Raw genomic sequence first — 26,133 nt, 5'->3', positions numbered from 1 at the left:
ATGATGGAAGACATTTACATGTAAGATGTATGGCTCACATTATTAATCTTATTGTTTGGGATGGTATTAAAGAACATGGTGTTTGCATTGATAGAGTTAGAAATGCTGAAGTATGTGAAAAATTCGCCTACTAGACTTCAAAGATTTAAGGATCTGGTTCAAAAGCTTAATATTGATTGCAAATTGTCTTTGTCACTTGATGTGGCTACTTGTTGGAACTTAACATATCATATGCTAGAAACTGCTTTAAAATATCAGCGTGTTTTTGGTGGGTTCAATTTACCTAATAAGGACAGTGTTCCACCTAATGAATTACCTCCTGATGCCGATGATTGGAAAATGATTGGGAGGCTAGTTGTGTTTTTGGAAGGATTTTACTTGATGGCTCGTCGAATTTCTGGTTTTTCATATGTTACAAGTAATAAAGGGTTCTTTGAGATTGCATCTGTTTGTGATATGCTAAAAAATGGGAGACAAATCCTGAAAAAGATTTTAAAAATATGGCTATTTCGATGAAAACGAAATATAATAAATATTGGGGGGGGTATGGAAAAAATGAATATGATGATATACATGGCTGTGGTCCTTGATCCTCACTCAAATTTAACAGTTGTTGAGTTGACACTTACTGATTTATATGGAAAAGAAAAGGGAGAGGAATTGGCTAGTAATGTCAAAATTTTTGCTTATTCTCTATTTGATGAGTATAGAGCCATGTATTCTTACCCTCAAAGTGGACCAATAAATAATGATCAACACCAAGATCATGAAGATGTGAGGTTAGGAGGAACTATGAACTATGTGCAAAGCTTTAAAGAGAGGGCTAAAAGACTCAAAGGGTTAGGTGGGAATGTGAGAAGTGAGTTTGAGAGATACTTAAATGAGGTGTTAGGAGAGGATGAAGAGGGACTTGAGGTATTGACATGGTGGCGACTCAATACCCATCGATATCCAGTTGTTTCACGCATGGCACGTGATATATTGGTTACACCATTGTCTATTGTTGCATCGGAATCCACTTTTAGCGCAGGAAGTCAACATCTCGATTCATTTAGGAGTTCTTTGACCTCTGAGGTAATGAATTAATCCTTCTCTTCATTTTTTTCATTGTTTATTATTATGTTAATTGAAAAGATTTTAATATGAAGCTGTTTTTATTGGATTTTTCTTATATGATGAAAGATGGTTCAAACTTTGATATGCTCTCAAGATTTGCTTCAAGCAAGAGAACGAGAAACGACGAGAGAACAAGAAACGAATGCATCTGTAGAATTGGACGATCATGGACTGACACAAGAGTTAGAAGACCTTCAAAAAGGTAAATATAGTTTTTTAATTAATAATCAACATGATGAATTACTATTTATTTTCTGAAAACTAACCTATTTCCTTTGTTATTTCAGAGTATAATCAGGTCTTGAAGAATGACATTATTTATGTGGCGTAATTAAGTTGGCTAGTTGGAACGTGGAAACTCACAGATGTGCTTGAAGCCTTGATCGGGTTTAGGACTTGAATTTTTAGATTATATTTATTTGACAATATTTCTTAATTTTGACTTTTGTAGTATTGGCAAGGCATAAAATAGACATGGTCGTAAGCTTGTAGACTAGTATTTAATTTTTGTTTACGTTTGGTTTATTTGAACTTTGAAAGCTACAGTATATTTTTCCAGATAAGTATTCAAGGAAGGCTTAAAGAAATTGTTGTGGCCTAGTGGCCTCTACACTTTGTACTTTGGCAACTAGCAGTCTAGTGTGAGTCATTATTATAATGAAAAATAGTTTTAATACTTTTATTCAAGAAGTATGTATATCATATTCTCAAACCGGTCTAAAAGGGCTAAAACCGGACTGGCCCGGTATTAACAGGTCCGGTTCAGGGCTGGACCGGAAAAAATAGGTCCGGTTTTCGGTCTTCAAGAAAACAGCCTTTTCGGTTGCGGTCTAAATCGGTTTAGGATCGGTCCGGTCCGATTTAGGACCGACGCACACCCCTACCTATTGGGCACATTTTTTTTTTGAAGGAAAAGATCATTTCATTAATAAAACGTCAAACGACACTTACAAAAGATAGGTATAATCGAAAACAATTCTAATAGAAACCAAAGGACAAATTTCTCCTGTAAAACTACGGATCTCAAAACATGATATGACAATTCGGCTCGTCCTTGTATCACTCTCTTCATGTAGCTTTTAAGGGGATCCTTCGTTTGATTCATTGATGGAGAAAATTTACCTGCTACTGGCCCCATAGATCGCTGACGAATAACACATATCCATTGTAGAGTCGTATGATGAATCATCAACAAACCGCTCTTATCTATAATTCCAATAATAATACTAAGCCCTAGAAAGACAAGGACTGAAAAAACTCCGAAAATAGAGACGGGGAAACAAATCTCGCCAAAAGGGAGACTTTTATTAATTAATTCATAATATTTCATACTATTAATTGATAAATGAAATTATTTGAGGGAAGACACAACAACAAGAAACAACCACACAAGGTCAGCAACTGAGGCAAGACACAACAACAACTATCCACATACTACACACACAACCAAGCATAGACACAAACCATAACCACTTCAGCCAATCATCGTCACCGACTGTCCACTGGACCAGCCCTGCCAGTGGGGGACCGCAGCCATTCCCACCTAAGCCCCGCTCAGCATATCGAGCGATAACCCTGCCCCATTAATGTGCACATCCCCTTTCGTGGCGGGTTCCACGGAGGGCAAAACTAGGGCGTGAAGCCACTCCCGCAAGTGACTCCACTCAGCCGAGGACGCACCTCGAGAACCACAGACAGTCAATCACAATCAGCTGCACTACAACAATAACCAACGAAATAGCACAACACCAACCGATTACCACAATCAATCACAGCGACACTACAAGCAATACAATGACCGTCACATTAAACAACCAACAGAAACTGAGTAGGAGAACCTACCTGTAGCCAACCGCAACGATTCCTTGTTCAACCACAAGACATCAACCAAGCAAGCAAAACCCCTATACCAACAGTACAAACACCTATAACTACCACCACAATCCTACAAGGAACAACAAAGACAAAGATGATGATGATGACATACCTACGCATCGCATATCGGCGTTGAGACCGCTACCCGACTCAAGCAACCCATCCTCAACGCACTAGCATCCTCAAAGGCTCCCATGGAAGGAATTATGGTGAAGGGAAAGGAGGAAGGCGACATCTAGGTTTGAAGGAAGGAGGCGGAAATGATATGCAGTTTTATCAAAACACGATTATAAATCCCCGCTGTAAAGACGCTACTCGATCGAGTAACCAACTTACTCGATCGAGTAGCCTCTACTCTATCGAGTACCACTCATCCCCAAACTCTAACAAGCCACAAGGCATCTCTGGCACGCATTCCCAAAGGCTAACACCTGCCCCAAAGGTCGGTCAATGTTGGTCAACGGGTCCCTAAAAGGACGGGTATTACAGTCTTCCCCCATTAAAAAGAACTTCGTCCCCGAAGTTCGACTCATCCTCCCCCAAAAACCCACGACAAGAAACCAAGGTTGACACCACCGTTCACCCAACACAGGTCAACAACTCCCTAGAAGCATTATCCCACTACGTATGTCCATCAAACATCATCATCGTCATTTGCCTAACACATAGCACACACTCAAGTCTCGAAGAACCACTTCTTGAATTGCCAAACACACAACATGTACCAACACAACCAAACTCAACTATCGTTTATACTACTACCTCGAACTACTCAGACACGCATTAACGCAGCTACAAGACTATACTTTCACTGGCCAACAATTTCCAACACAAAACATGTAACACAACGGCCTCATCCCAGATTCACAAAAATAGATGATAACACGGTCCTATCACAGATTCCCTATGAGGTATTATAACATACGAATGATTACTGAAAATAAGGTATAACGACATGTCATCTTGTTTGACAACTACCGACAATTATTCATTCTCGTCCAATTATACAATTCCCACAATAAACTATTAAAACAATTATAAACTCATATTTTAAATATAACAGAAATACTATAAAACATCGCAAACATACTGCAAAATTGCTATAATTGCGGCATTTTCTTTTGCGACATTACTCTTCCCCTCTAAAAAGGAACTTCATCGCCGAAGTTCACCATCAAACGACTTCCCAGTCCCTTAACCCGACTCCCATAGCATTCTATCGACATTACTCACTAATCACGATTAACATTAACTTATATACACCTGCTACTTTATGAGAATGATTATCAACAACCATGAAGGACATGCAAACCTTCTTAGTATAATGGAATTATGGAAAGTCCATGAAGTAAGTAACAAGTCTTTTCGGTAATAAACAAGTGAGGCTTGCTTGTAGACGTTGAGGAAGTAAAATAAATGCATTAAGAACCAATTAATATTTTTCACTTCTGTGATTATTTCAACGTAGGACTCACTCATACTGAAACAATTGGAATTGTATAAACATATTACTCGATTAATCATGACAGATGTTACACGCAGACAGACTAAAAGATATAAAAATACTATTAAACTGCGTGAATTGTTCGAAATTATTGTCCCTCCATGATATTTGACACCACATAACTGCTACTCGCAAGATAACGATATGTATACATACAAAAATATGAATTTAAATAACATAACTTGCATGTCAAGTTCCCGTAACAACATGGTTATTGTCCCATCACACCTATATCGCACAAATTTCACTTAAAATTCAAGCACAACCCAAAACATGTCTAGCGATGAGACCAAAACATGATACTAACCATCAACGACCAAATCTAGTATAGAAATATTCAAAACAAAAGCATTTGAACAATTTAATTTTTTGAAAAGTTCCTGTAACAGTGATACTCAATCGAGTGGGTTAGGCACTCGATCGAGCTGGCTTACTCGATCGAGTAGCTTCAGGTCAAAGGCTACTCAAAATTTTCCAAACACGATATATATAGTCACACCTCCACAAGTCGGAATGATAATCCGACCGCAAATCCTGTAAAACAAGTCCGAAAAAGCAAATACGGCCTTATGGCCACCAATACAAACCAACTACGAAAAGTACGACTCAAAACAACTAACATCCAACACAACCGATAAATATAACAAAAGAAAAGGAGTACCATTCCTGCTGCTGCTGCTCATCCATGACATCATACTCATATCCACCACCACCCGAGGTGCCTGCTCCGAACGTACCAACACCCGTATCACCACCGGCTCCAGCATCTGGCCTCACGTTCCAAGGGGTCAAGCCGCCGTAAGGGTATGACTGAGGTGCTCCCCATGTGGACATATCCACCCCGTAGGAGTGGAAAACCCCGTTGTAATCTCCGACTCCTCTCCACCAAACCGGATGCGGTCCCGAGGTCCCAATGCCCTGAGTATACGCCATCTCATGCATGTTCCGGAGCGTCAAGATAGAGACACTCTCTCGGTCAGGTAGCTCTCACGCGTCTCCGGGGTGTCCAGAAAAGGGTAGCTGGGAAACGGGTACTGTGGTGGTGCTGCTGGTTGTGGCTGCGTCTCGGCCATCCTCTCTCTCACTCTGCGCAGCCCTCTCCCTATCCTGGGTCGATCCTCCTCAGCTCTCACGTTCTCCCCCTTCCTCAGCTCAGGCATGACTCGGAGGATCTCCGGGTCGATGAAGTACGCCTGCCTTGCAGGACGCGCCTCATCCTCCTCCTCATCAGAATCGGCAGCTACCACTACCTCGGGTAAGGGCTTTGTCGGTAGGAGGTGCTCTGGAGCTGGTATCTTCATCCAACTCATGCCCCACACCCTCCATGCTAAACTACCGTCCTCCAAAGTTCTCAACCATTTCAGGTCGAGGAAGTAAGCTTTGTCCATGGTAGGTACCGGGGTGGCTAGAGGGGTGTACTCCGAGGAAGCTTCAAAAGAAGTTAGCTTCTCAGTTAAACGTGTGGCAATCGCACCACAACTCAGGATCCTAGTACCAGAGGAGGCCATGAAAGCAAGGCTGGCACACATTATAGCAGGAGCACTAAAGGTCACTCTCTCAGTCCGCTCCGGGTTAAGGTAGGCCATCAGAAGCATCAACTCATGCGAGTTCAACTTACTCATATCAGATCTCTCGTAGAGGAGGCACGACAAAGCACGAAGAAAAATTTTCAAAGTGACATGTTGCACGTCATTGATCAACATGTTACTAGCAGTGGGAGCTGATTTCCCGGTGATACAAGGCATAAGACTGATAACCCCACATTCAGTCGGTATGTCACGAAGGGCTCCCTTGGGAGGCTTAGTCAAGCCAAGGTGAGAAGCAAACAAATCCATGGTCAAGACAAAGCTGGTGTTCATGAGGCGGAACTCCACAGTTTGTTCCATCGGCTCGTATTTAAACGAGCTCATGAACTCAAGGGTCGGAAAGGCATACGAATGCTTTTGTAGGCGGTATAGACCGGTGAACCCCAAGGTCTCAAAGATGTGTCGGACGTCAGTCTCAATGCCCAGGTCCTCCAAGAGGGTCGTGTCAACACAACGGGTCGGTCTCATCTTACGGGACTATAAGGACACAAAATTCTTTCTTTGGTTGAAATCCACGAATACCACGGACGGGTACTCAGGTACAGCAGGTACTACCGGCCCACTTCCCTCCCCAACTTCAGGCTCGGAAGCCCTACCCCTCTTACTCTGTCTGGTTCTTAGGTTTAGTCTCGGCATCTGTTTCAACATACAATTTAAATATACCAACACATATGCGCCAAAACGTATAAAGTACACATATTTGATCATGGAAGTATCATCTAAGTACGCGCTATCACCAACAATTCCCAATTTACAAGTAAAATCCCAATTCTTATAGCTCAGACGGTCTTTACAGCTGTGAAAATTTTGACATACTTAACATGAATTAACTCAACCACAACTATATTTTTTTTTTAGGACTCAAACCTTCAAAACATATTCATATACCACCCAAATTTGCAATTATATAAGGCGAATTTCAGTTTGGGGCACTTTTAAGACGGGGTTTTAAGACAACTTTTGGGGTGAAAATCACAAAAATCAACTCCATACATGATATATACAACATACATTACTCAATTTTTATCCTTTTATATGCAATAGATGATCAAAAATCAATTCAATTTCATCAAACCCTAAAATTTTGAGTCATAAAACTCCCTTTTTGATTCGATTTTTGGCACAACTAGCATCAATAATCAACAACTTGAAGCAACTAGAGCATATGACAACAATTACAAACAAGATTTGGCACATATAAATCGATTTTCCAACATCATCCAACATCCTATATGTTTCTAATTAAATTAAAAACATCAAAATAAGATAAATATTCATACCTTGATTGATTGGTAGCTAAAGAACGAATTAAGCAAGAGAGAGACAAGAGTTTCAAGCACAAAATCACCAAATTGAGAGCACAAGAGAGAAATAGGATGCTAGGGTTTTGATTGTATGGGGAATAAGAAACAAAGAATTAGGGAAAAAGGGTATAAAATCCCGTGTTTCAGCGGTACTGTAGCTTACTCGATCGAGTAAGTATGTTACTCGACCGAGTGGTCTCCACTCGATCGAGTTGGAGCTACTCTGTCGAGTTTTCGCAGTAATTTCCAACTTTCTCGACGCAATAGCTTCCTAACTAGATCGAATGAGGTCTAATCGGTCTAGTAAGCACTCATACTCGGTCAAGTAAGGCTAGATACATGGTCGAAAATACAAGATTAAGAACGAGATCAAAGTTACGGGTTTAAGTAACGGTTCCTGCAAAACAACAATGCGTGTCGATTCCAAAAATAAATTCGGGAATCGCCACAGATTATTACATTCATTCTCACGCACTATTACTACTCATACGTAATAAAACGATTTCATTCGGCCAAAGTACATATCACTTCATTGTTCAATGGCGTTATGAAATTAATTGACTACACTATTAGCTTTCTCATGCATACATGTAATATATTATTTCACTTCTAATCCTTCGTCCACAACTTCATTAATAAAGCTTATACTCATTTTACTCTAAGTGCTCATCCAACATTAAACTATCATGTATTATCCGAGTCTACTAGAAATCTAATTATGCCTCAACATAAACAAATTAGTTTACTCAAATTAATCATGTCACAAGCGGAAGCTTTCAACCAAACATATATCACATTCATCCATTATTATTTTGACAATTATCATCACATATACACAACTTTTTTTTTTACTATTATTATTATTACTATTATAAGACTTATAATCTCTTATAGTAACGACCATTACCAACTATTTGAAGCAAACACGACCATCACCACATTCTATACATTACCCCGCACTTCTACTCTTTTCACACACACTTCTATTCGTGTACAAGCTTTCGCGTTTCTCATTATCATCACACACATATTAGCTCCATTAGGAACTTTATCATATACGATTCTATCATAACCATTGCACACATGATAGCTTCAACAGAAACTCTACCACGATTAATTCTAGTATGACTACTATACACATTAGGCACATAATTGCCGACTCAACACTCCCATACCCAGTGACTGGCTTAAGCATAATGGGGCCATGATTTTTAAATGAGGATGCCTACTCACCCAAAATCTAGCATCAGCTGGGGCTCCCAATATACATACACCAGGTTCATTTTATTAGACTCACTACGTTCATTAGGCTCATTTGTTACAGGTTCCAAAATCGTCGCTCTGATACCACTTTGTAACACCCCCATATACCAAGGAGCCTTAACAAGACCTTCCCTAGCATATAAGGGCATTACCATCTCGGTTGCCCGAGGACAGTAATCATCAAAAGTCGATAAAAGAACATTTATAATTATTTTACAAGTGATATAACCAAACTACTAATACAACCGATACAACTCATCAAACACTATGAAGACTGCTCCTGTCATGACTCCTGAAGACTCATCCCGCCAAGACCCCAGCTATCATCCAAGATATCACCTGCTAAGACTGACTGCTCACCATAAGGGATCACGGCAGACACAACAGAAACAAACAAGAAACAACCACACAAGGTCAGCAACTGAGGCAAGACACAACAACAACTATCCACATACTACACACACAACCAAGCATAGACACAAACCATAACCACTTCAGCCAATCATCGTCACCGACTGTCCACTGGACCAGCCCTGCCAGTGGGGGACCGCAGCCATTCCCACCTAAGCCCCGCTCAGCATATCGAGCGATAACCCTATCCCATTAATGTGCACATCCCCTCCCGTGGAGGGTTCCACGGAGGGCAAAACTAGGGCGTGAAGCCACTCCCGCAAGTGACTCCACTCAGCCGAGGACGCACCTCGAGAACCACAGAAAGTCAATCACAATCAGCTGCACTACAACAACAACCAACGAAACAGCACAATACCAACCGATTACCACAATCAATCACAGCGACACTACAAGCAATACAATGACCGTCACACTAAACAACCAACAGAAATTGAGTAGGCAAACCTACCTGTAGCCAACCGCAGCGATTCCTTGTTCAACCACATGACATCAACCAAGCAAGCAAAACCCCTATACCAATAGTAAAAACACCTATTACTACCACCACAATCCTACAAGGAACAACAAAGACAAAGATGATGATGATGATGACATACCTAAGCATCGCATATCGGCGTTAAGACCGCTACCCGACTCAAGCAACCCATCCTCAAGGAACTAGCATCCTCAAAGGCTCCCATGGAAGGAATTATGGTGAAGGGAAAGGAGTAAGGTGACATCTAGGTTTGAAGTAAGGAGGCTGTAATACCCGCCCTTTTAGAGACCCTTTGACCAGCGTTGACTGACCTTGGGAACGGTAATAGTCCTTAGAAGTGCGTGCCAAGTTACCCTGGGTTGGGAGTTGTGCGTGGTACTCGATAGAGTAGAGGCTACTCGATCGAGTAGCTCGGATACTCGATCGAGTATGGGACACTCGATCGAGTATGTGGGACACTCGATCGAGTAATGGGTTTTCAGCGAGGGTTTATAATCGCGTTTTGTTAGATCTACAAACCATTTCCGCCTCATTTCTTCAGATCCTTAGGTCGCCTCCTTCCCTTCCCTTCCCTTCACCATATAACCTCCATGGAAGCATTTGAAGGTTCTTGTGCCTTAGGAGAGCGTAACTTGAGTCGGGTAGCGGTCTTTTGCCGAGTTTCTCCTTGTAGGTATGTCGTCATAATCATCCATATCCTTGTCTTTGCAGTTAGGGTTTGCTTGGTAGTGATAGATGATTGTGTTATGGATATAGGTGTTGCTTGATTGCTGGATATTTCGTATGATTGGTATGGAAAGGTTGCGGTTGCTTAAAGGTAGGTTCGCCTACTCAGTTTCTGTAGATGGTCTAGTGAGTCGGTTGTATTGTGGTTGTATTGTGGTTGTATTGTGGTTGTGTTTGTGTGGCAGCATATATACGGTGGTCGGTCGGTATATACAGTTTGTTGGTTGTGTTGTATTGCAGCTGTGTATGATTGTTTGTCTCTGGTTCTCGAGATGCGTTCTCGGCTGAGTGGAGTCACTTGCGGGAGTGACTTCACGCCCTAGTTTTGCCCTCCGTGGAACCCGCCACGGGAGGGGATGTGCACATTAATGGGACAAGGTTATCGCTCGGTATGATGAGCGGGGATTTGGTGGGTACGACTGCGGTCCCCCACTAGCAGGGCTGGTCCAGTGGACAGTCGGTGACGGAGACTGATTGGAGTGGGTGTGATTGTGTGTGTGACTGATTGTGTTGTGTTGTGTTGATAGATGTTGTTGGTATTGTCATGTCGTATCTCGGTACTGACCTTGTGTGGTTGTCTTGTTGTTTTATGTGTCTGCCGTGATCCCTTATGGTGAGCAGTCTGTCTTAGCAGGTGTTGATGTCGTTGATAGCTGGAGTCCGGGCAGGGATGAGTCTTCACGAGATTTGATAGTAATAGCGAGTAGTCATTGAGTTGTATCTTTTATATCGACTGTTGGTTTTAAATCACTTATAATATAACATAATCGTTCTTTTATCGACATTTGATTACTACTGTCCTCGGGCAACCGAGATGGTGACGCCCTTATATGCTAAGGAAGGCCTAGTTAAGGCTCCTCTGAATATGGGGGTATTACAAAGTGGTATCAGAGCGACGATTTTGTAACCTGTAACCAATGAAAATAATGAACGTAGTGAGTCTAATAAAATGAACCTGGTGTATGTATGATGAGAGCCCCGGCTGATGCTAGGTATTGGGTGAGTAGGCGCCCTCATTTCAAAATCTCGGCCTCATTGTACTTAAGCCAGTCACTGGGTATGGGAATGTGGAGTCCGTGTGTATGTATGTAATGTGTATGTTGATTGTGTTGGAACTACCTATGGTTGAGTCTTTGTTGGAGTTAATAGGGGCGTGATAGTTGCATCTGGGTCGTGCATGGTAAGTTTTGTTAGAATTAGTGAGTAAATGTGGTGATAATGCGTGAAAATGTGAAAGTGTATGCCGTAATATGAAAGTGATCATGTTGGTGTTTGCTTCAGGTCGTTAATAACGGTAATCATACACGAGTTTATAAGCCCTACCGTAGTTACAATGACGATAGTTATAAGAGTGTTGAGCTATAGTACAAGAATCGGTAATTAGTGGTGCGTATATGCAATGTTTTAAGGCAGAAAACTTCCGCTTGCGTGGTGAATAATTTGTGTAACATAATTTGTTTATGTTGAAATTAGAACATGATATGCTTTAATATGTTTATGTGGAATGTATTTGGATGACATGAGGATAATTATCATCAATTATATGTTTTAACTTGACGTGAGCATAAGTTCGCTGGCAATGGGGTAAAATGAGTTAGATATGATATAATGATGTAATTGTGAATATGAATGGCTCGGTAGCAGGTAAACCGAGTTGGGTAAATTTGTGGTAGCGTAATATGATATGAATCTTATCTGATGAGATGTATGATATGCTTGAGTAGTAAGGGTAATACATGAGCAAGTGTGATAACTAGTGGTGAATTCCGAACTTGGTTTGGAATCGACACGCGATATTGTTTTTGCAGGAATCTTCAATGTATTTTGTATTTCTGACCGAGTACTTAACCTTACTTGACCGAGTGCGAGTGCTTACTAGACCGAGTAGACCTCACTCGATCTAGTTAGGAAGCTATGACGTCGGGATGTGGAAATTTTCTGCAGATGCTCGACGAAATAGCACCTACTCGACCGAGTGGAGGGCACTCAATCGAGTACCCTGGGCACTCGATCGAGTAGGCTACAGTACCGAGCTTCTTACGGGTTTCTTAAAACCCCTATTTCTTCTTACTCTCCTCATTCTTTCTTCTTTATTTCGAACCCTAAGCTCTTACATCCCTCAAAAACTCTCTTCTCCTCTTGTGTTGGTGGTGATTAGTGGGCTATTTGCTAGTTAATTTCGTTCTTTTACTTTCCCTATTTAATCAAGGTATGATTTTCTTCCCTATTTACATGTTTCTATTACTTTAAATTTGTTGGAATGATGGTATAATCTGAAATTTTCGATTCATATGGGCGAATTGTTGCTTTTAATTGTGGTAATATGATTCGCATGCTTCCCTTTCATGAATATTGGAAGACTAGAAATTGCAAAATTAAGGACGAAATTTCTAGGGTTTACAAAATCAAAATCTATTTTGGGTTGTTTTCTACATGTTAGATGATGAAATTGAGTCTTATATGTTGTATATACTATGTTGAAAGTTGGATTTTAATGATTTTCACCTTAAAAGTTGCCTTAAAACTCCGTCTTAAAAGTGCCCCAAATTGAAATTCGTTTTCTATATCCGAAATTTGGTGTTGGATATGATTGTTTAAGTAAGGGTTAAACTTCAATATGATAATGGTGATGTTAATTGATGGTGAATATGTCAAAATCGTTACAGCTGTAGAGACCGTCTGACAAGTCTAATTGAGTTGTTTGTTTCTAATATTGAAGGTTGATGATGATATGTTTTAAATTACCTCTCTATGAGCATGTACGAATATCTCACATGTCATTAAGTATGTATATAGAGTAGCATTTGAATCATGCTAGGATGTCAAAATTGGTTGAGTAAACCATGTTTATCATGCTAAACTTTTCACAACTATAGAGATTGTCTGAGTTACTGAAATTATATATCAAATTGGGAACTTGTTGGTGAAAGTGGGTACCTAGCTGAGTATTTAAAGTTCAATTGCGTGAATTATGTGCCTTACATGTCTATGCAAGTTTGTTTAAGTTATATGCTGAAACAGATGCCGAGACTGAACTTAGGGACCCGTCAGAGCAAGAGGGGGAGGGCTTCACAGTCCGAGCCTGGGGAAGGCAGTGGACCCGTAGTACCCGCGGTACCGGAGTACCCTTCGGTTGTGTTTGTGGACTTTAAACAAAGGGAGAGTTTTGTGGCGTTTCAAAAACGCAAAATGAGGCCTACCCGTTGTGTGGATACCACACTTCTGACTGACTTGGGAATTGAGAAGGATGTCCGTCACATATTTGAGACTTTGGGGTTTACGGGGTTGTACCGGCTGAGGAAGCATACTTACCCTTTTCTTACCTTGGAGTTTATGAGCTCGTTTAAATACGAGCCAGCTGCAAAATCTGTTGAGTTCCGTTTGATGAACACAAGTTTTCTGTTGACCATGGACCTTTTCGCGTCTCACCTTGGGTTGACCAAGCCTCCCAAGGATTCCATCGGTGAAATTCCTTCTGAGTGCGGTGTCTGCCGCCTAATGCCTTGTCTTACCGGAAAGTCAGCTACCACCTCAAGCAACATGTTGATTAATGATGTGCAGCATGTTACCTTGAGGATCTTTCTTCGTTCTCTTTCGAACCTCCTTTATGATAGACCAGATATCAGTAAACTGAACAATCATGAGGTGTTGCTTATGATGTCTTACCTCAACCCAGAGCGGACCGAGAGGGTGGTCTTTAATGCTCCTGCCATAGTCTGCGCTAGCCTTGCTTTGATGGCTACTGCCACTTCCCGGTACTTGAGTTGTGGCGCTATCGCCACTTGGCTAGCTGAAAAGCTAACCTCCTTTGAGGCTCCTTCCGAGTATGTTCCCATGGCTACACCTGTGCCTATTATGGACCGAGACTACTACCTCGACCTGAAATGGTTGAGAACTTTAGTTGATGGCAGCCTAGCTTGGAGGGTGTGTGGCATGAGCTGGATGAAGATTCCGGCTCCTGAGCACCTGATACCCGTCGTAAGGTGTCAAAAATAATATTTATAATTCCAACTACAACTATAGATAGCGGTAGCAGGGTCGAACCACAGAGAGGCGGATGTAATTTATAGTTGTCTTAATTTTAGTCTTAAAGAAACGAATAAGTGAGGGGTTTGATTTGGTCTATAACTAACTAATAGCAATAAAAATAAAAGCTACAACTAAAGCAATTAAATAAAAGGTGTAATCAATAATAAAAAGGATGCTAAGATGATCGTTTCACTGTAGCTACGACGACGCAAGTCCTAGGTAAGTCTGAAATAGTCACGTAAGATGGGAAAATAAGAAGTCCTCTCAGTCCAACTTAACAAGCAGCGCCGCTCAGCCTAAGCTACTAGTCCATAGGTCTCACTAATACTAGCTCACGCCCTGAAAAGTGATTCCTTATGCCTAAATTTTACTTATCTTACGATCTTAGTATAATTTAGTCGTTCAATTAGTAGTCTATTGCCCTCCCCTCTCTTTCGATCTAATGGGTCGGTCAATTCCTAAGTATTAAACAAATAGCCTCTCGGTCTTTTACTAAAAAAACCAATTAAATCAATTAAACAGTGCTGATTCTTACGTGACGCAGTAGATCGACTAGCTAGGCCAGTCGATCGACCAGGTTCTCAGTCGATCAACTATTGACATCAGTCGATCGACCAAGACCCGTATCAGGTCTACCTATTCTACGTCGTCTACGCTACAGATCCCCTCACATCTTAGCAAAGGGTGATTAGCTACGCATATTAATATTGATAACAACAAGGAAATTGAATAAACGATATGGGAAAACATAATTTGAATGATTAAAGCAATAAAACGCAATAAAGAGGCTATGGTTCGGGATTCTAATCTATCAATTCTATGCTAATGACAAAATAAAGTAGAAACTGAAATTAAGGACAAAATAATACCGAAGTAGGAAGCAAGAGTTGAATCCAAAAGCAAGCAAGGAACTTTATTGAGAAATTAATGTACCGAAGCTAAACTAATGTGTGAGATCTAAACTAAGAATGAATGGAACTAGGTGATAATGAATCCTAATACAGAGAGAAAGTGTTACGTTATATAGCAAAATAACGTAACACTTCCTAAACCTAATTACACAAATGGGCTTAAGCTAAATCTCGTCTTTAAATTCTCGTCAGACTCGTGGAGTGGTCGATCGACCACTTGGACCAGTCTATCGACCAAGAGCGCTGTACAGAATTGCATTCTGACGGATTCTGCAGCGCGCACCGATCGTAAAACAGCTTCCATTTCTTCGTTACTTATCGTAATAAAGCGATTCTTGTGGCGTTGGAAAGCTAAGAGAATATTCTTTCACCTCCAATTGGAATCACTCGATTATCAGCTCTAGAACTCGAGATATTGCCATCTGAAGCAGGCTGCAATATCGTGAAGTGCATCTTTGCTTGTTAAATTCTTGTAACTTGTACGCACCCATGCGTTTGCTATCTTCAGGCCTTGAAATGCATTCTAAACTTTAAGTCCGAGTCAAATATTCATGTCCTTCCTAAGATTAGCTTTCGGGGTCAAGATTTGGTTCATTTTCTACTCATTTCCGCAATAATCTGCAATATTACATAAAAATACGAGAGTAGAAAGAAATAGGGGAAATAGTAGAATAAACTACATATAATAGACATAAAATGCGTGGAAATAAAGATGTAAAACATCATATTATAAACACGCATCAAACTTCCCCAAACCAAACCTTTGCTTGTCCCCAAGCAAACTAAATGCAAAACTAAATCTAGATAGAAAGGAGCAAAACATGTACAAACTGAAAATCGTCTACTTAAACCAATTTAATGCATATGAATCAACTACTAATAGCTCAAAGTCACGCAAACGATTTTATGCATATTTCGAAAAGATGTTGAACGTTTGACCTTGCAAGACTTTCAAGATTGGACTCTCCCGGGTCACTCTTCTCTCAACAAAGCAAATGGTAAGCAATTTATATGTAAGAGAGAAAGAGACAACAGTCGCTCACCTAGACTCAACCAACTGTTGGGGTTGGTGTCCTTAACAGTTAGTGCAAGGACTTATAAACCTCTAAAAGGATCAAAGGGCATACTTTGGTATTATTATCAGTTGATCCACGTTTATCAATAACGGTTGGCTTGCTAGATAAGTTTGACGTTATTGTCATACAGATGGCGGTGATCAACTGGTCCCTAAAAGTCACACCTATAGGATACGTTCGAGAGACGTGACGGTATGGAAATCTTTTGTCATGTAGATGCCAAAATTGACTAACGAGTTAGTCGAGTTATTTGACTAGTAATTAGTCAAATATGTGATGTTGAGATATTATATTTAATACGGATTAAATATCATGGGCTAAAGCGAATTAACGATTAATTCGTAAAATTAAATATACGTGATTTATATTTAATTAAATGTATATTAAAAATAATTATACAATACTGTTTTGTCGGACACGTATTAATAATTCAGCTAACCCGTATTATTAGCTGATGCCTTAATTTCCGATAACCGATAACAGTTTATAATACAAACCCGTCATATACATTTTAGTATTTAACGAACCAGACCTCGAGTTAAAACCAAGAGGAAGTGGAAGCCCACTTCCCCTTGTGGGTCACGGTTTTGGCCGAAATATGAGAACAAAAGGAGACCTCCTCCTTACATTAAACCTAATCATCATTTGAAACAAAATTAGGGTTTTGAAGAGTATTCTTCTCTGAAAAACCTGAGATCTCTCATCTCGACAAAAACTCACATCAGTTCTCCCTATATTGCAAGGCAATCGGAGAACACTGTACTAGCACAAGGGCATATCTCGGACAGAGTCTTGGGTGTAACGATTAGGAGGAAATCTGCTTTGATTTCTGTTCTTTACGCCACAATTTAAAGGACCCGAGGTTATTTCTTGTTCCTTATCGTTTCTATTGTTTTTATGTTTTATGACAATATTCGCATGTCTAAATTTACGTTATAGTCCTGCAATTTAAGGGGTAGTATACGGATATTAACCCACAAGTGGTATCAGAGCGAGGCCACGTGAATTTTTCATGTGTTTTTCATAAAACGTTTTTGAAACGATGATTTTCTGCTTTGAAAACCGTGCCTAGTATACACGGCAGTTTTTTTTCAAACCGTGTCATGTATTACACGGTAATTTCATGTTTTTTTCGATTTGTTTTTACATGTTGTTATTTTATACAGAGATTATAGCAACATGTCAAGTTTTTGTCAATTGTCAAATTTGTTTTAATGCGTTTTTGATCGAATTTGCAATTGATTTTGTCTCGAAATATGTTTTCACGAGGGTTTTGAATTTTCCAGAGACTTTTGCACTCGATCGACCAAGTTTTCAATCGATCGAGTGGCTTTTTTTTCAGTATGTTTTTGCTCGATCGAGTCCCCGCTGTACTCGATCGACCCATTCAAATTTTTTGCTCGATCGAGTCCTTCTGTACTCGATCGACACCTTTCAAAACCCCTCCGCTCGATCGAGTTGTCCTCGTACTCGATCGAGCGATTTTGATATAGGTACTCGATCGACCTCCAGGTTAGTCGATCGAGTACTCCTGATAGCATACCCCTCGATCGACTTGCGATTCGATTGATCGAGCCCTTTTGTTCCTCGATCGAGCACTTGTGTCCCTGGATCGAGGGATTTAAATCTTTAATGACTTTGAAAATTTGTTTCTTTTGATTTAAATTTTCTTTTGGCTTCTATATGTACTTTATACGGATATAGTACACTCGCTTAATAGTGAATCGGTTCACTCACGTACCATATAGTTGTTTTAAAGCGTCTTTAAAATGACGGATTATAATGGATTAAAATTAAATGATAGAAGCGGTTTTATCACATGAATTTTAATCATTAAAAGGTGGTTTGGATAAATTTAACATAATTACGGAATTATGTCACGAATGAATTTGTTTTTAGTTGATGCATTTTTATTTATCGTTAATTTATGAATGCCGTGAATGCCTTTTAATTACGTATTTAATTTTTACAAGCGATTGTAACTTAGTGTGGCCTTAGTAGAACGTGTTACCGTAATGATGGAACACGGTCTTGGTTGTATTTTGAGATCTTGTATCTCCGTTTTGGATTTTTCACTTGTAATTACAGTTTTAATTAGAATGTAAATAGGTTTATATTTTGTAATTATAAATTTGTAATTTTTGAGAAGACCAAAGATGGAGACCGGATGCTCACTCCCGCTACTTGGATCAAGATGGAACATCAAGACAAGCTTTTCGGGTCCAACGGTGGATTCAAAAGTTGTATTATGTTCTTTTTACTAGGATAGGCCACACTAGGAAATTTTTATTTACGTTTTGCATTACTTTATTTTATTCATTGTTACGATAATTTGCATCATTTTCCGCCTAAAAACCAAACCACCTAATTATTGCATGGCCGACACATATAGAGGTCACGAGTTAGTTTTCATTGACATTCTCATGTCACACGTTTTAAGCCATCATCCAAATAAATTCATTCACGACAGACGCTAGTTATTCGTTCACTTAAAATGAATTATAATTTAGTTGATGGGATCTTCCTCGTATAAACTAAAATTGAGAACGGTCTTTATAGGTCAAACTCCAATGAGTCCCTTCTTCGTCGGTAGGCATAATATGACCCCTTCTACGTCGGGTAAGTTGGAACCGATTGACCTATTTTATCTCAACACTATGGTCACTCGTACGATCCTGTGATCATGGTGGACTATAGATAGGATTTCCAGAAATCTATCGACCAAGAGTTCTTACGGAAGAATTAGCTAACCAGTTGGCTTATCAATTTTTTGAAATTGAGTCTTGGGATCACTTGTATCATTCTTGAGGAGATCAATTATGCAAGTGCAAGAGTCTACATGTTTAAAATGAATTTTAAAATAGACTTAAATCACCTCGATGAGTTGCTTATTTCGTTTTGTTTTTCCTTCTTTTTCAGTGTAGATCACGTTTTAAAGCGCTAAACAACAAATGGCTGGTTCAAGTGATAACCCAATGCCAAGTGCCACATTGGACCGTGAGTCCTGGCTTCGGATCTTCATGAGTCAGATGAATCAGTCTACTCGACTGAAGAATGATGGATCCAACCGCGGGTGGGAGGCGGCATTACGGAATGCTGCGGCTGGCGAAAGCTCGGATATCGCTTGAGCCCATGCGTTAAACCCAGGCCCCACGGTGGAATAAACGAGATCGACAAGTATAACGATTTTGCTTTAGAAGCGGGTGCGGTAAAGAACGTACTTATTTTTGCAATGGAACCCAATTTGCAGAAACGCTTCATAGCCCATGGTGCAAACAAGATTTTCACCACGCTCACTAAGGAATTCTCGAAAGCACCGAGAATCGTGACCTATGAGCATACCACTCGCTTCTTTGATGCGAGACTCCGAAAGGGCCAACTTTGTTAGCCACACATTCTCAGCATGATTGAGAATGTCGAGAAAGCGGAGACCTTTAAGCGTAACATCGGCGAGAATATTGTTATCGACCGTATTCTTCATTCACTCCATGATGGTTATTCGCGATTCGAGAGCGAATTACTATATGAATGATTTGAAGAAAACTCCCCATGAATTGCACTCCCTCCTCGTACAGACCGAGAAGGACATGAAGTTCAGTGGGAGTTCGAAGCGGGATGTTCTCGTTGTGTCAAACAAAGGGAAAGGTAAGGGCAAAGCTCCGGCAAACCTAACGGTAGGTAAGGCGAAGTTCAAGAAGTCGGGTTCGGGAAGAGTGGTCTGGTGAGGCGAGTAACTCATCGAGGCATGACAAAGAGCAAGAGTGAAAACATGGAATGCCATCATTGCCACAAGACTGGGCATTGGAGACGCACGTATCTGTTTATCATGAGGACTTAAAGGCGAGGTCGTGTTAAACTGTTGGTATGTCTTCTCTCTCTTCTATTTTTATTCATATGATTGAGATTAACCACGCAAGTTACGGAACTTGGGTACTTGATACTGGTTGTGGTTCTCATCTGTGTAATCATGTGCGGGGGCTCCGAAACATCGAACCCCTCGTAAAGGGTGAGGTGGACTGCGTGTTGGGAATGGAGCAAGAGTAGTTGCCATCTCAAGGGGACATATGTGATCCGACTTCCAAGCGGATTTGAGTTGTCATTATATGATTGCTATTATGTACCTAGTCTTTCGAAAAACATTATTTCGAGTTTGCGCTTGATAAACTTGGTTTTTCATTTGTAATAGAAAACAATGCTTGCATTTTCTCATTACACGATATGATTCTGACAAGGCGGTTTCCATGAACGGAATTTATGTTTTAGATCGGACCTCGGAAATATTACACATAATGAATAAAAAGTTAAAGGTTGGTGACAAAGATCAAACGTATCTATGGCACTGCCGTATGGGACACATTAATGAGAAACGCGTAAAACAGCTCATCAAACATGGAGCTATCTCGGCTTTTGATTTTCAATCATTTGGCACGTGTGAATCATGTCTCATCGGTAAGATGACTCGGATTTCCTTCAAAGGTGTTGGAATGCGCGGCTGGCGACCTATTAGGGCTCATACACACGGATGTATGTGGTCCTATGTCAATCACCGCACGAGAAGGCTATAGGTATTTCATCACTTTCACGGACGATTTGAGTAGATATGGCTATGTCTACTTAATGAAGCACAAAAGTGAATCCTTTGAGAGATTCAAGGAATACCAAAATAGGGTACAGAACCTATTAGGTAGAAAGATTAAAACACTGCGTTCAGATCGTGGTGGCGAGTATCTTTCTCACGAGTTTGATCAACACCTAAAAGGTGTGGGATTGCCCTACGATTAACTCCACTGGAACACCTCACCAATTTGAATGGTGTGTCCGAACGGAGAAATCGAACACTACTTGATATGGTTCGATCCATGATGAGTCACGGTTTTACCCGATTCATTATGGGGTTATGCTCTTTGTCGGCCGCTCTAATACTTAACCAGAAGTCCGTCTAAAGTTTGTTGACAAGACTCCATATGAACTATGGAAGGAACGGTCCCTAACTTGTCCTTTATACGGGTTTGGGGCTGCGAGGCTTATGTCAAGTGGAGACACGAAGATAAGCTCGGCCCGCGATCGGTCAAGACATACTTTATAGGTTATCCTAAAGGATCACGTGGTCATTACTTCTATTCGCCAACCGAACAACGTGTTTTTGTTGCGGCGAGTGCGACATTCTTAGAAAAGGAATTTCTCGAGAATGCAAAGAGTGATAGAACCTTCGACTGTCGGAGATTCAGAACCAAACAGAGCAACCATTGGAGGAACCTGTTCCTTCAATCCAGCTGCAGTGAATATTCTGAGGAACCTAGGAGGTCGGGAAGAGTCTCTATTCCTCCGGACAGATACATTGGTATGGTCGAGGAACATGACATAGATGACGTTCTACTCTTAACGAGTAGTGAACCCGCAACCTATAAAGGTGCCGTGACAGATTCGACTCAAAGCTATGGCTTGAGGCCATGCAATCCGAGATGGACTCCATGTATGAGAACAACGTGTGGGATCTTGTTGACTTACTTGCTAAGGTTCGTCCCCTTCAATGCAAATGGCTTTACAAGATAAAGCATTCTGTGGAAGGTCAACAAGATATCTACAAAGCACGACTAGTTGCTAAAGGTTTCACCCAAGTGCCAGGTTTGCACTATGATGAGATTTTTGCACCAGTAGTCATGCTGCGTTCCATTCGGATTATCTTAGCGATTGCCGCTTTTCTTGATTATGAAATTTGGCAAATGGACGTGAAAACCGCCTTCTTAAACGGCTTTTTGGAGGAAGAGTTGTACATGGTACAACCGAAGGTTTCATCGATCCTGAATATCCTAAGAAAGTATGCAAGCTTAAGCGTTCCATTTATGGACTTAAGCAAGCATCAAGGAGTTGGAATCATCGCTTCGACCAAGTGATAAAAGAAAATGGATTCACTCGATCGGTCGAGGAACCATGTTTATATATCAAGTCGAGTGGGAGCAAGATTGTCTTCCTAATATTGTATGTTGACGACATACTCCAGATTGGGAATGACATACCTCTCTTAACTTCGGTGAAAGTATGGTTGAAAAACCATTTCCGGATGAAAGATGCGGGAGAGGCGCAAAGAATTCAGGCATCCGTATCTATCGAGATAGATCACGTCGGATGTTATCTCTCGATCAGAGTCTTACATAGACAAAGTCCTAGAGAGATTTGACATGACTAACTCAAGAAGGGGTTCCTTCCTATGTCTCGGGGGTGCATTTGAGCAAGTCTCGGGCACCAGAGACAGGAAGAGAAAGAGCGCATGACACGGATTCCTTATGCTTAGGCTATAGGATCAATCATGTATGCCATGATATGCACACGTCCGGACGTGGCATATGCATTGAGTATGACAAGTCGATTCCAACAGCAACCAGGTGAACCACATTGGTTGGCTGTCAAGAACATTCTTAAGTACCTACGGAGGACTAAAGATTGGGCATTGACTTATGGAGGCGAACAAAAGCTATGCGCAACCGATTCTGCAGATGCTAGCTTCCAAACGGATCGTGATGACTCGAAATCTCGATCGGGATTCGTTTTTACTCTTAATGGCGCTGCGATCAGTGGAAGAGTTGAAACAAGCATTAAAGCTGAGATTCTACGGCCCGAGTCCGAGTACTATGCGCGTCACGAAGCTACAAAGGCGATATGGATGCGTCAATTCTTACATGGACTATCCGTAGTGCCTAGTTCGAATGACCCGATCACCATCTATTGCGACAATAGTGGTGCCATCTTCAAGCTAAGGAGCCAAAGTCTAGCAACAAGTCTAGACATGTACAACGGAAAGCTCATCTAATCCGGGATTACGTGGAGCAAAAAGAAGTAGTGATAGAAAAGATTGCTCTGAGATGACAACATAGCGAGATCCTCTCACTAAAGCATTACGACAAGATAAGCATGAAGGGCACGTTAATTTCATGGGAATCAAACGTGTTCCTAAGTTGTAGTACTCTTTTATGGATCAGATTCATTCTCCTTTGTACTCTATACGACATCATCGTTTTGATATTTTATATATATATATTTTGTTTTTCATGTGGAATTGTACGACGATTTTGAACACCACAAAGTGAACTGAACAAACATCATATCTTGTTAGTCCTTAATTGCCCACATGAGTGATAACTCGGCAATTATTTTGTGGCGTTGGTTGATGGTGGGTTCAACGAGCCATAAGTCAACCGGTTGACTGACCAATCACAGAGGCGATTTATACGGATATTTCGTAGGACACCATTGTGACATCGACGTGGAGTCCTAAATGTTTTATAACATTCGTTGCCCGGTCGTGGATAGGACTTCCATGGTGATCCTTAGAGTCGAATCTCTTGACTATCGTTGTCTCTTGAGACTACGGCGATTTTGGGTGACTTTGGTTTCTTTCTCACGGTCATCCGTAACGGGGGGCCAAGTAGATTTTTTCGGGTCATTTCATCTTTGTGCTTAGATCGGAAGGAGTCGAGTTGAAGGAAATATTCAGCCTTTATCAGTTACTCGATATTTCTCAGGGCCACTCGAGGATCAGGCGAAATGCATGGCCATGCTCGGATACGGATTCGTTTTATCAGTTAAGTTACTCTCTAGTCGGGGAAACCACTCTAGATACAGATCGATTGTAAAATACGACCTTTGCGGATCCGGATCTGCAAATTGTTTTACATTGAGTGGGAGAAATTTTAAATGAATATGAGAATCGGTTATCGCACATACACTTGTTCGGACAAGTGGGAGTTTGTTGGAGCTTGTGTCCTCCAGTTAGTGCGGATAACGTCATTGCACATGCACTTGTACGGACAAGTGGGAGCTTGTTGGGGTTGGTGTCCTTAACAGTTAGTGCAAGGACTTATAAACCTCTAAAAGGATCAAAGGGCATACTTTGGTATTATTATCAGTTGATCCACGTTTATCAATAACGGTTGGCTTGCTAGATAAGTTTGACGTTATTGTCATACAGATGGCGGTGATCAACTGGTCCCTAAAAGTCACACCTATAGGATACGTTCGAGAGACGTGACGGATGGAAAATCTTGTCATGTAGATGCCAAAATTGACTAACCGGTTAGTCGAGTTATTTGACTAGTAATTAGTCAAATATGTGATGTTGAGATATTATATTTAATACGGATTAAATATCATGGGCTAAGGCGAATTAACTTGATTAATTCGTAAAATTAAATATACGTGATTTATATTTAATTAAATGTATATTAAAAATAATTATACAATCTTGTTTTGTCGGACACGTATTAATAATTCACTAACCCGTATTATTAGCGATGCCTTAATTTCCGATAACCGATAACAGTTTATAATACAAACCCGTCATATACATTTTAGTATTTAACGAACCGGACCTCGAGTTAAAACCAAGAGGAAGTGGAAGCCCACTTCCCCTTGTGGGTCACGGTTTTGGCCGAAATATGAGAACAAAAGGAGACCTCCTCCTTCTGTTAAACCTAATCATCATTTGAAACAAAATTAGGGTTTTGAAGAGTATTCTTCTCTGAAAAACCTGAGATCTCTCATCTCGACAAAAACTCACATCAGTTCTCCCTATATTGCAAGGCAATCGGAGAACACTGTACTAGCACAAGGGCATATCTCGGACAGAGTCTTGGGTGTAACGATTAGGAGGAAATCTGCTTTGATTTCTGTTCTTTACGCCACAATTTAAAGGACCCGAGGTTATTTCTTGTTCCTTATCGTTTCTATTGTTTTTATGTTTTATGACAATATTCGCATGTCTAAATTTACGTTATAGTCCTGCAATTTAAGGGGTAGTATACGGATATTAACCCACACCAACATGATCATGCATGCAATATAGTATGATAAGTAATTCTAGCTACCGTGCACATATATTCCAACCAGGGTCCATCACATGCCGAATACTTGCAAAGATTTGGATAAGTGAGGCTATGGGTAAGAAGAGGCAAAACAATATGGGAATGAGAGGGAAATAGCCAAGCTAGCATCCTATCAAACCGAATAAATACATCCACTTCTAACTCAATGAAATAAGCTCAAATGCCTTAATGAATTAGGCAAACACTTCACTAATCCAAATAACACTCCTCATAAAATATAAAGCAAACATAGGAGTAAACTTTTTTTTTTTTCATTTTTCTTTGCCGTTTCTTTTTCTTTTGTTTTCTTTTTTTCCGTTTTTTTTTCGTCAGTCACTATTTTTTCAATTTTTTCATTTTTCTTTTTCTTTTCTCCTTCATTCATTACAAACTTCATAGAGTGCAAATCGAGCCAAAATTGATACTATACAACGAATACCACTAAAACTACTAAACTAGCTCAGCAAAGGGTAGGCTTAGTTTATGGATTGTAGCTAAAGGGTCAACTGGCAATTTTTGGCTAATGTGAAGCTAATGGGTAAAATGAATAAAAGGGATTTTCGCAAGCATTCTCCAAACATGCAATACCAACCACTAACCCGAATGTATGCAGGCAAAAAGAAATTAAATTTCATACTTGTGCAAATTAATGTTACACGATATGCAGGGAGTAACTACTCACAATCCTAAATGAAACTGGTCATGAATGACACCAGTTTAGAGAGCTCTAATTCCTTAGAAAGTTTTGTAGTTTGCCAAAATTTCAAGTCAAGTCTAATTGTTCAACAAATTTTGAAACGAAATTCGAGATATTGCAAAAACTTTTGCTAAAAGACGTGAAACAATGCAAGGCTTAAGCAAAAAGACAGCTATCAGCAATGAGTAATCCAATCTGACTCAACCTAATATGCAAAATTAAACGTGGTGTATTTTTTTTTTTGAAATTTTTCAAATTTTTTTGAATCTTTTTTTTGTTGTATATATAACGGAAATTAG

At 40.3% G+C, this 26,133-nt stretch overlaps 1 protein-coding gene across 1 annotated transcript; it reads left to right on the top strand.

The window, feature by feature from the left end:
- The first annotated feature begins 573 nt into the window (after positions 1 to 573).
- On the top strand, positions 574 to 1,447 carry LOC141655559 (zinc finger BED domain-containing protein DAYSLEEPER-like). Its single transcript, XM_074462635.1, has 3 exons — positions 574 to 1,074; positions 1,183 to 1,318; positions 1,404 to 1,447. Exons 1-3 carry the CDS (start codon positions 574 to 576, stop codon positions 1,445 to 1,447), a joined length of 681 nt encoding a protein of 226 aa, XP_074318736.1.
- Positions 1,448 to 26,133: the final 24,686 nt, after the last annotated feature.

This window comes from Silene latifolia, chromosome 5 (assembly GCF_048544455.1).
Source record: "Silene latifolia isolate original U9 population chromosome 5, ASM4854445v1, whole genome shotgun sequence".
NCBI lineage: Eukaryota > Viridiplantae > Streptophyta > Magnoliopsida > Caryophyllales > Caryophyllaceae > Silene > Silene latifolia.
The sequence above is the reverse complement of the archived record's forward strand: the minus strand, read 5'-3'. Positions and strand labels throughout refer to the sequence as shown.

Coding starts and splice junctions, on each gene's coding strand:
- LOC141655559 (XM_074462635.1), top strand. CDS start 574: ATGGCTGTGGTCCTTGATCCTCACTCAAATTTAACAGTTGTTGAGTTG. Junction 1,075..1,182: donor GGAGTTCTTTGACCTCTGAG/GTAATGAATTAA, acceptor ATATGATGAAAG/ATGGTTCAAACTTTGATATG. Junction 1,319..1,403: donor GTTAGAAGACCTTCAAAAAG/GTAAATATAGTT, acceptor TTGTTATTTCAG/AGTATAATCAGGTCTTGAAG.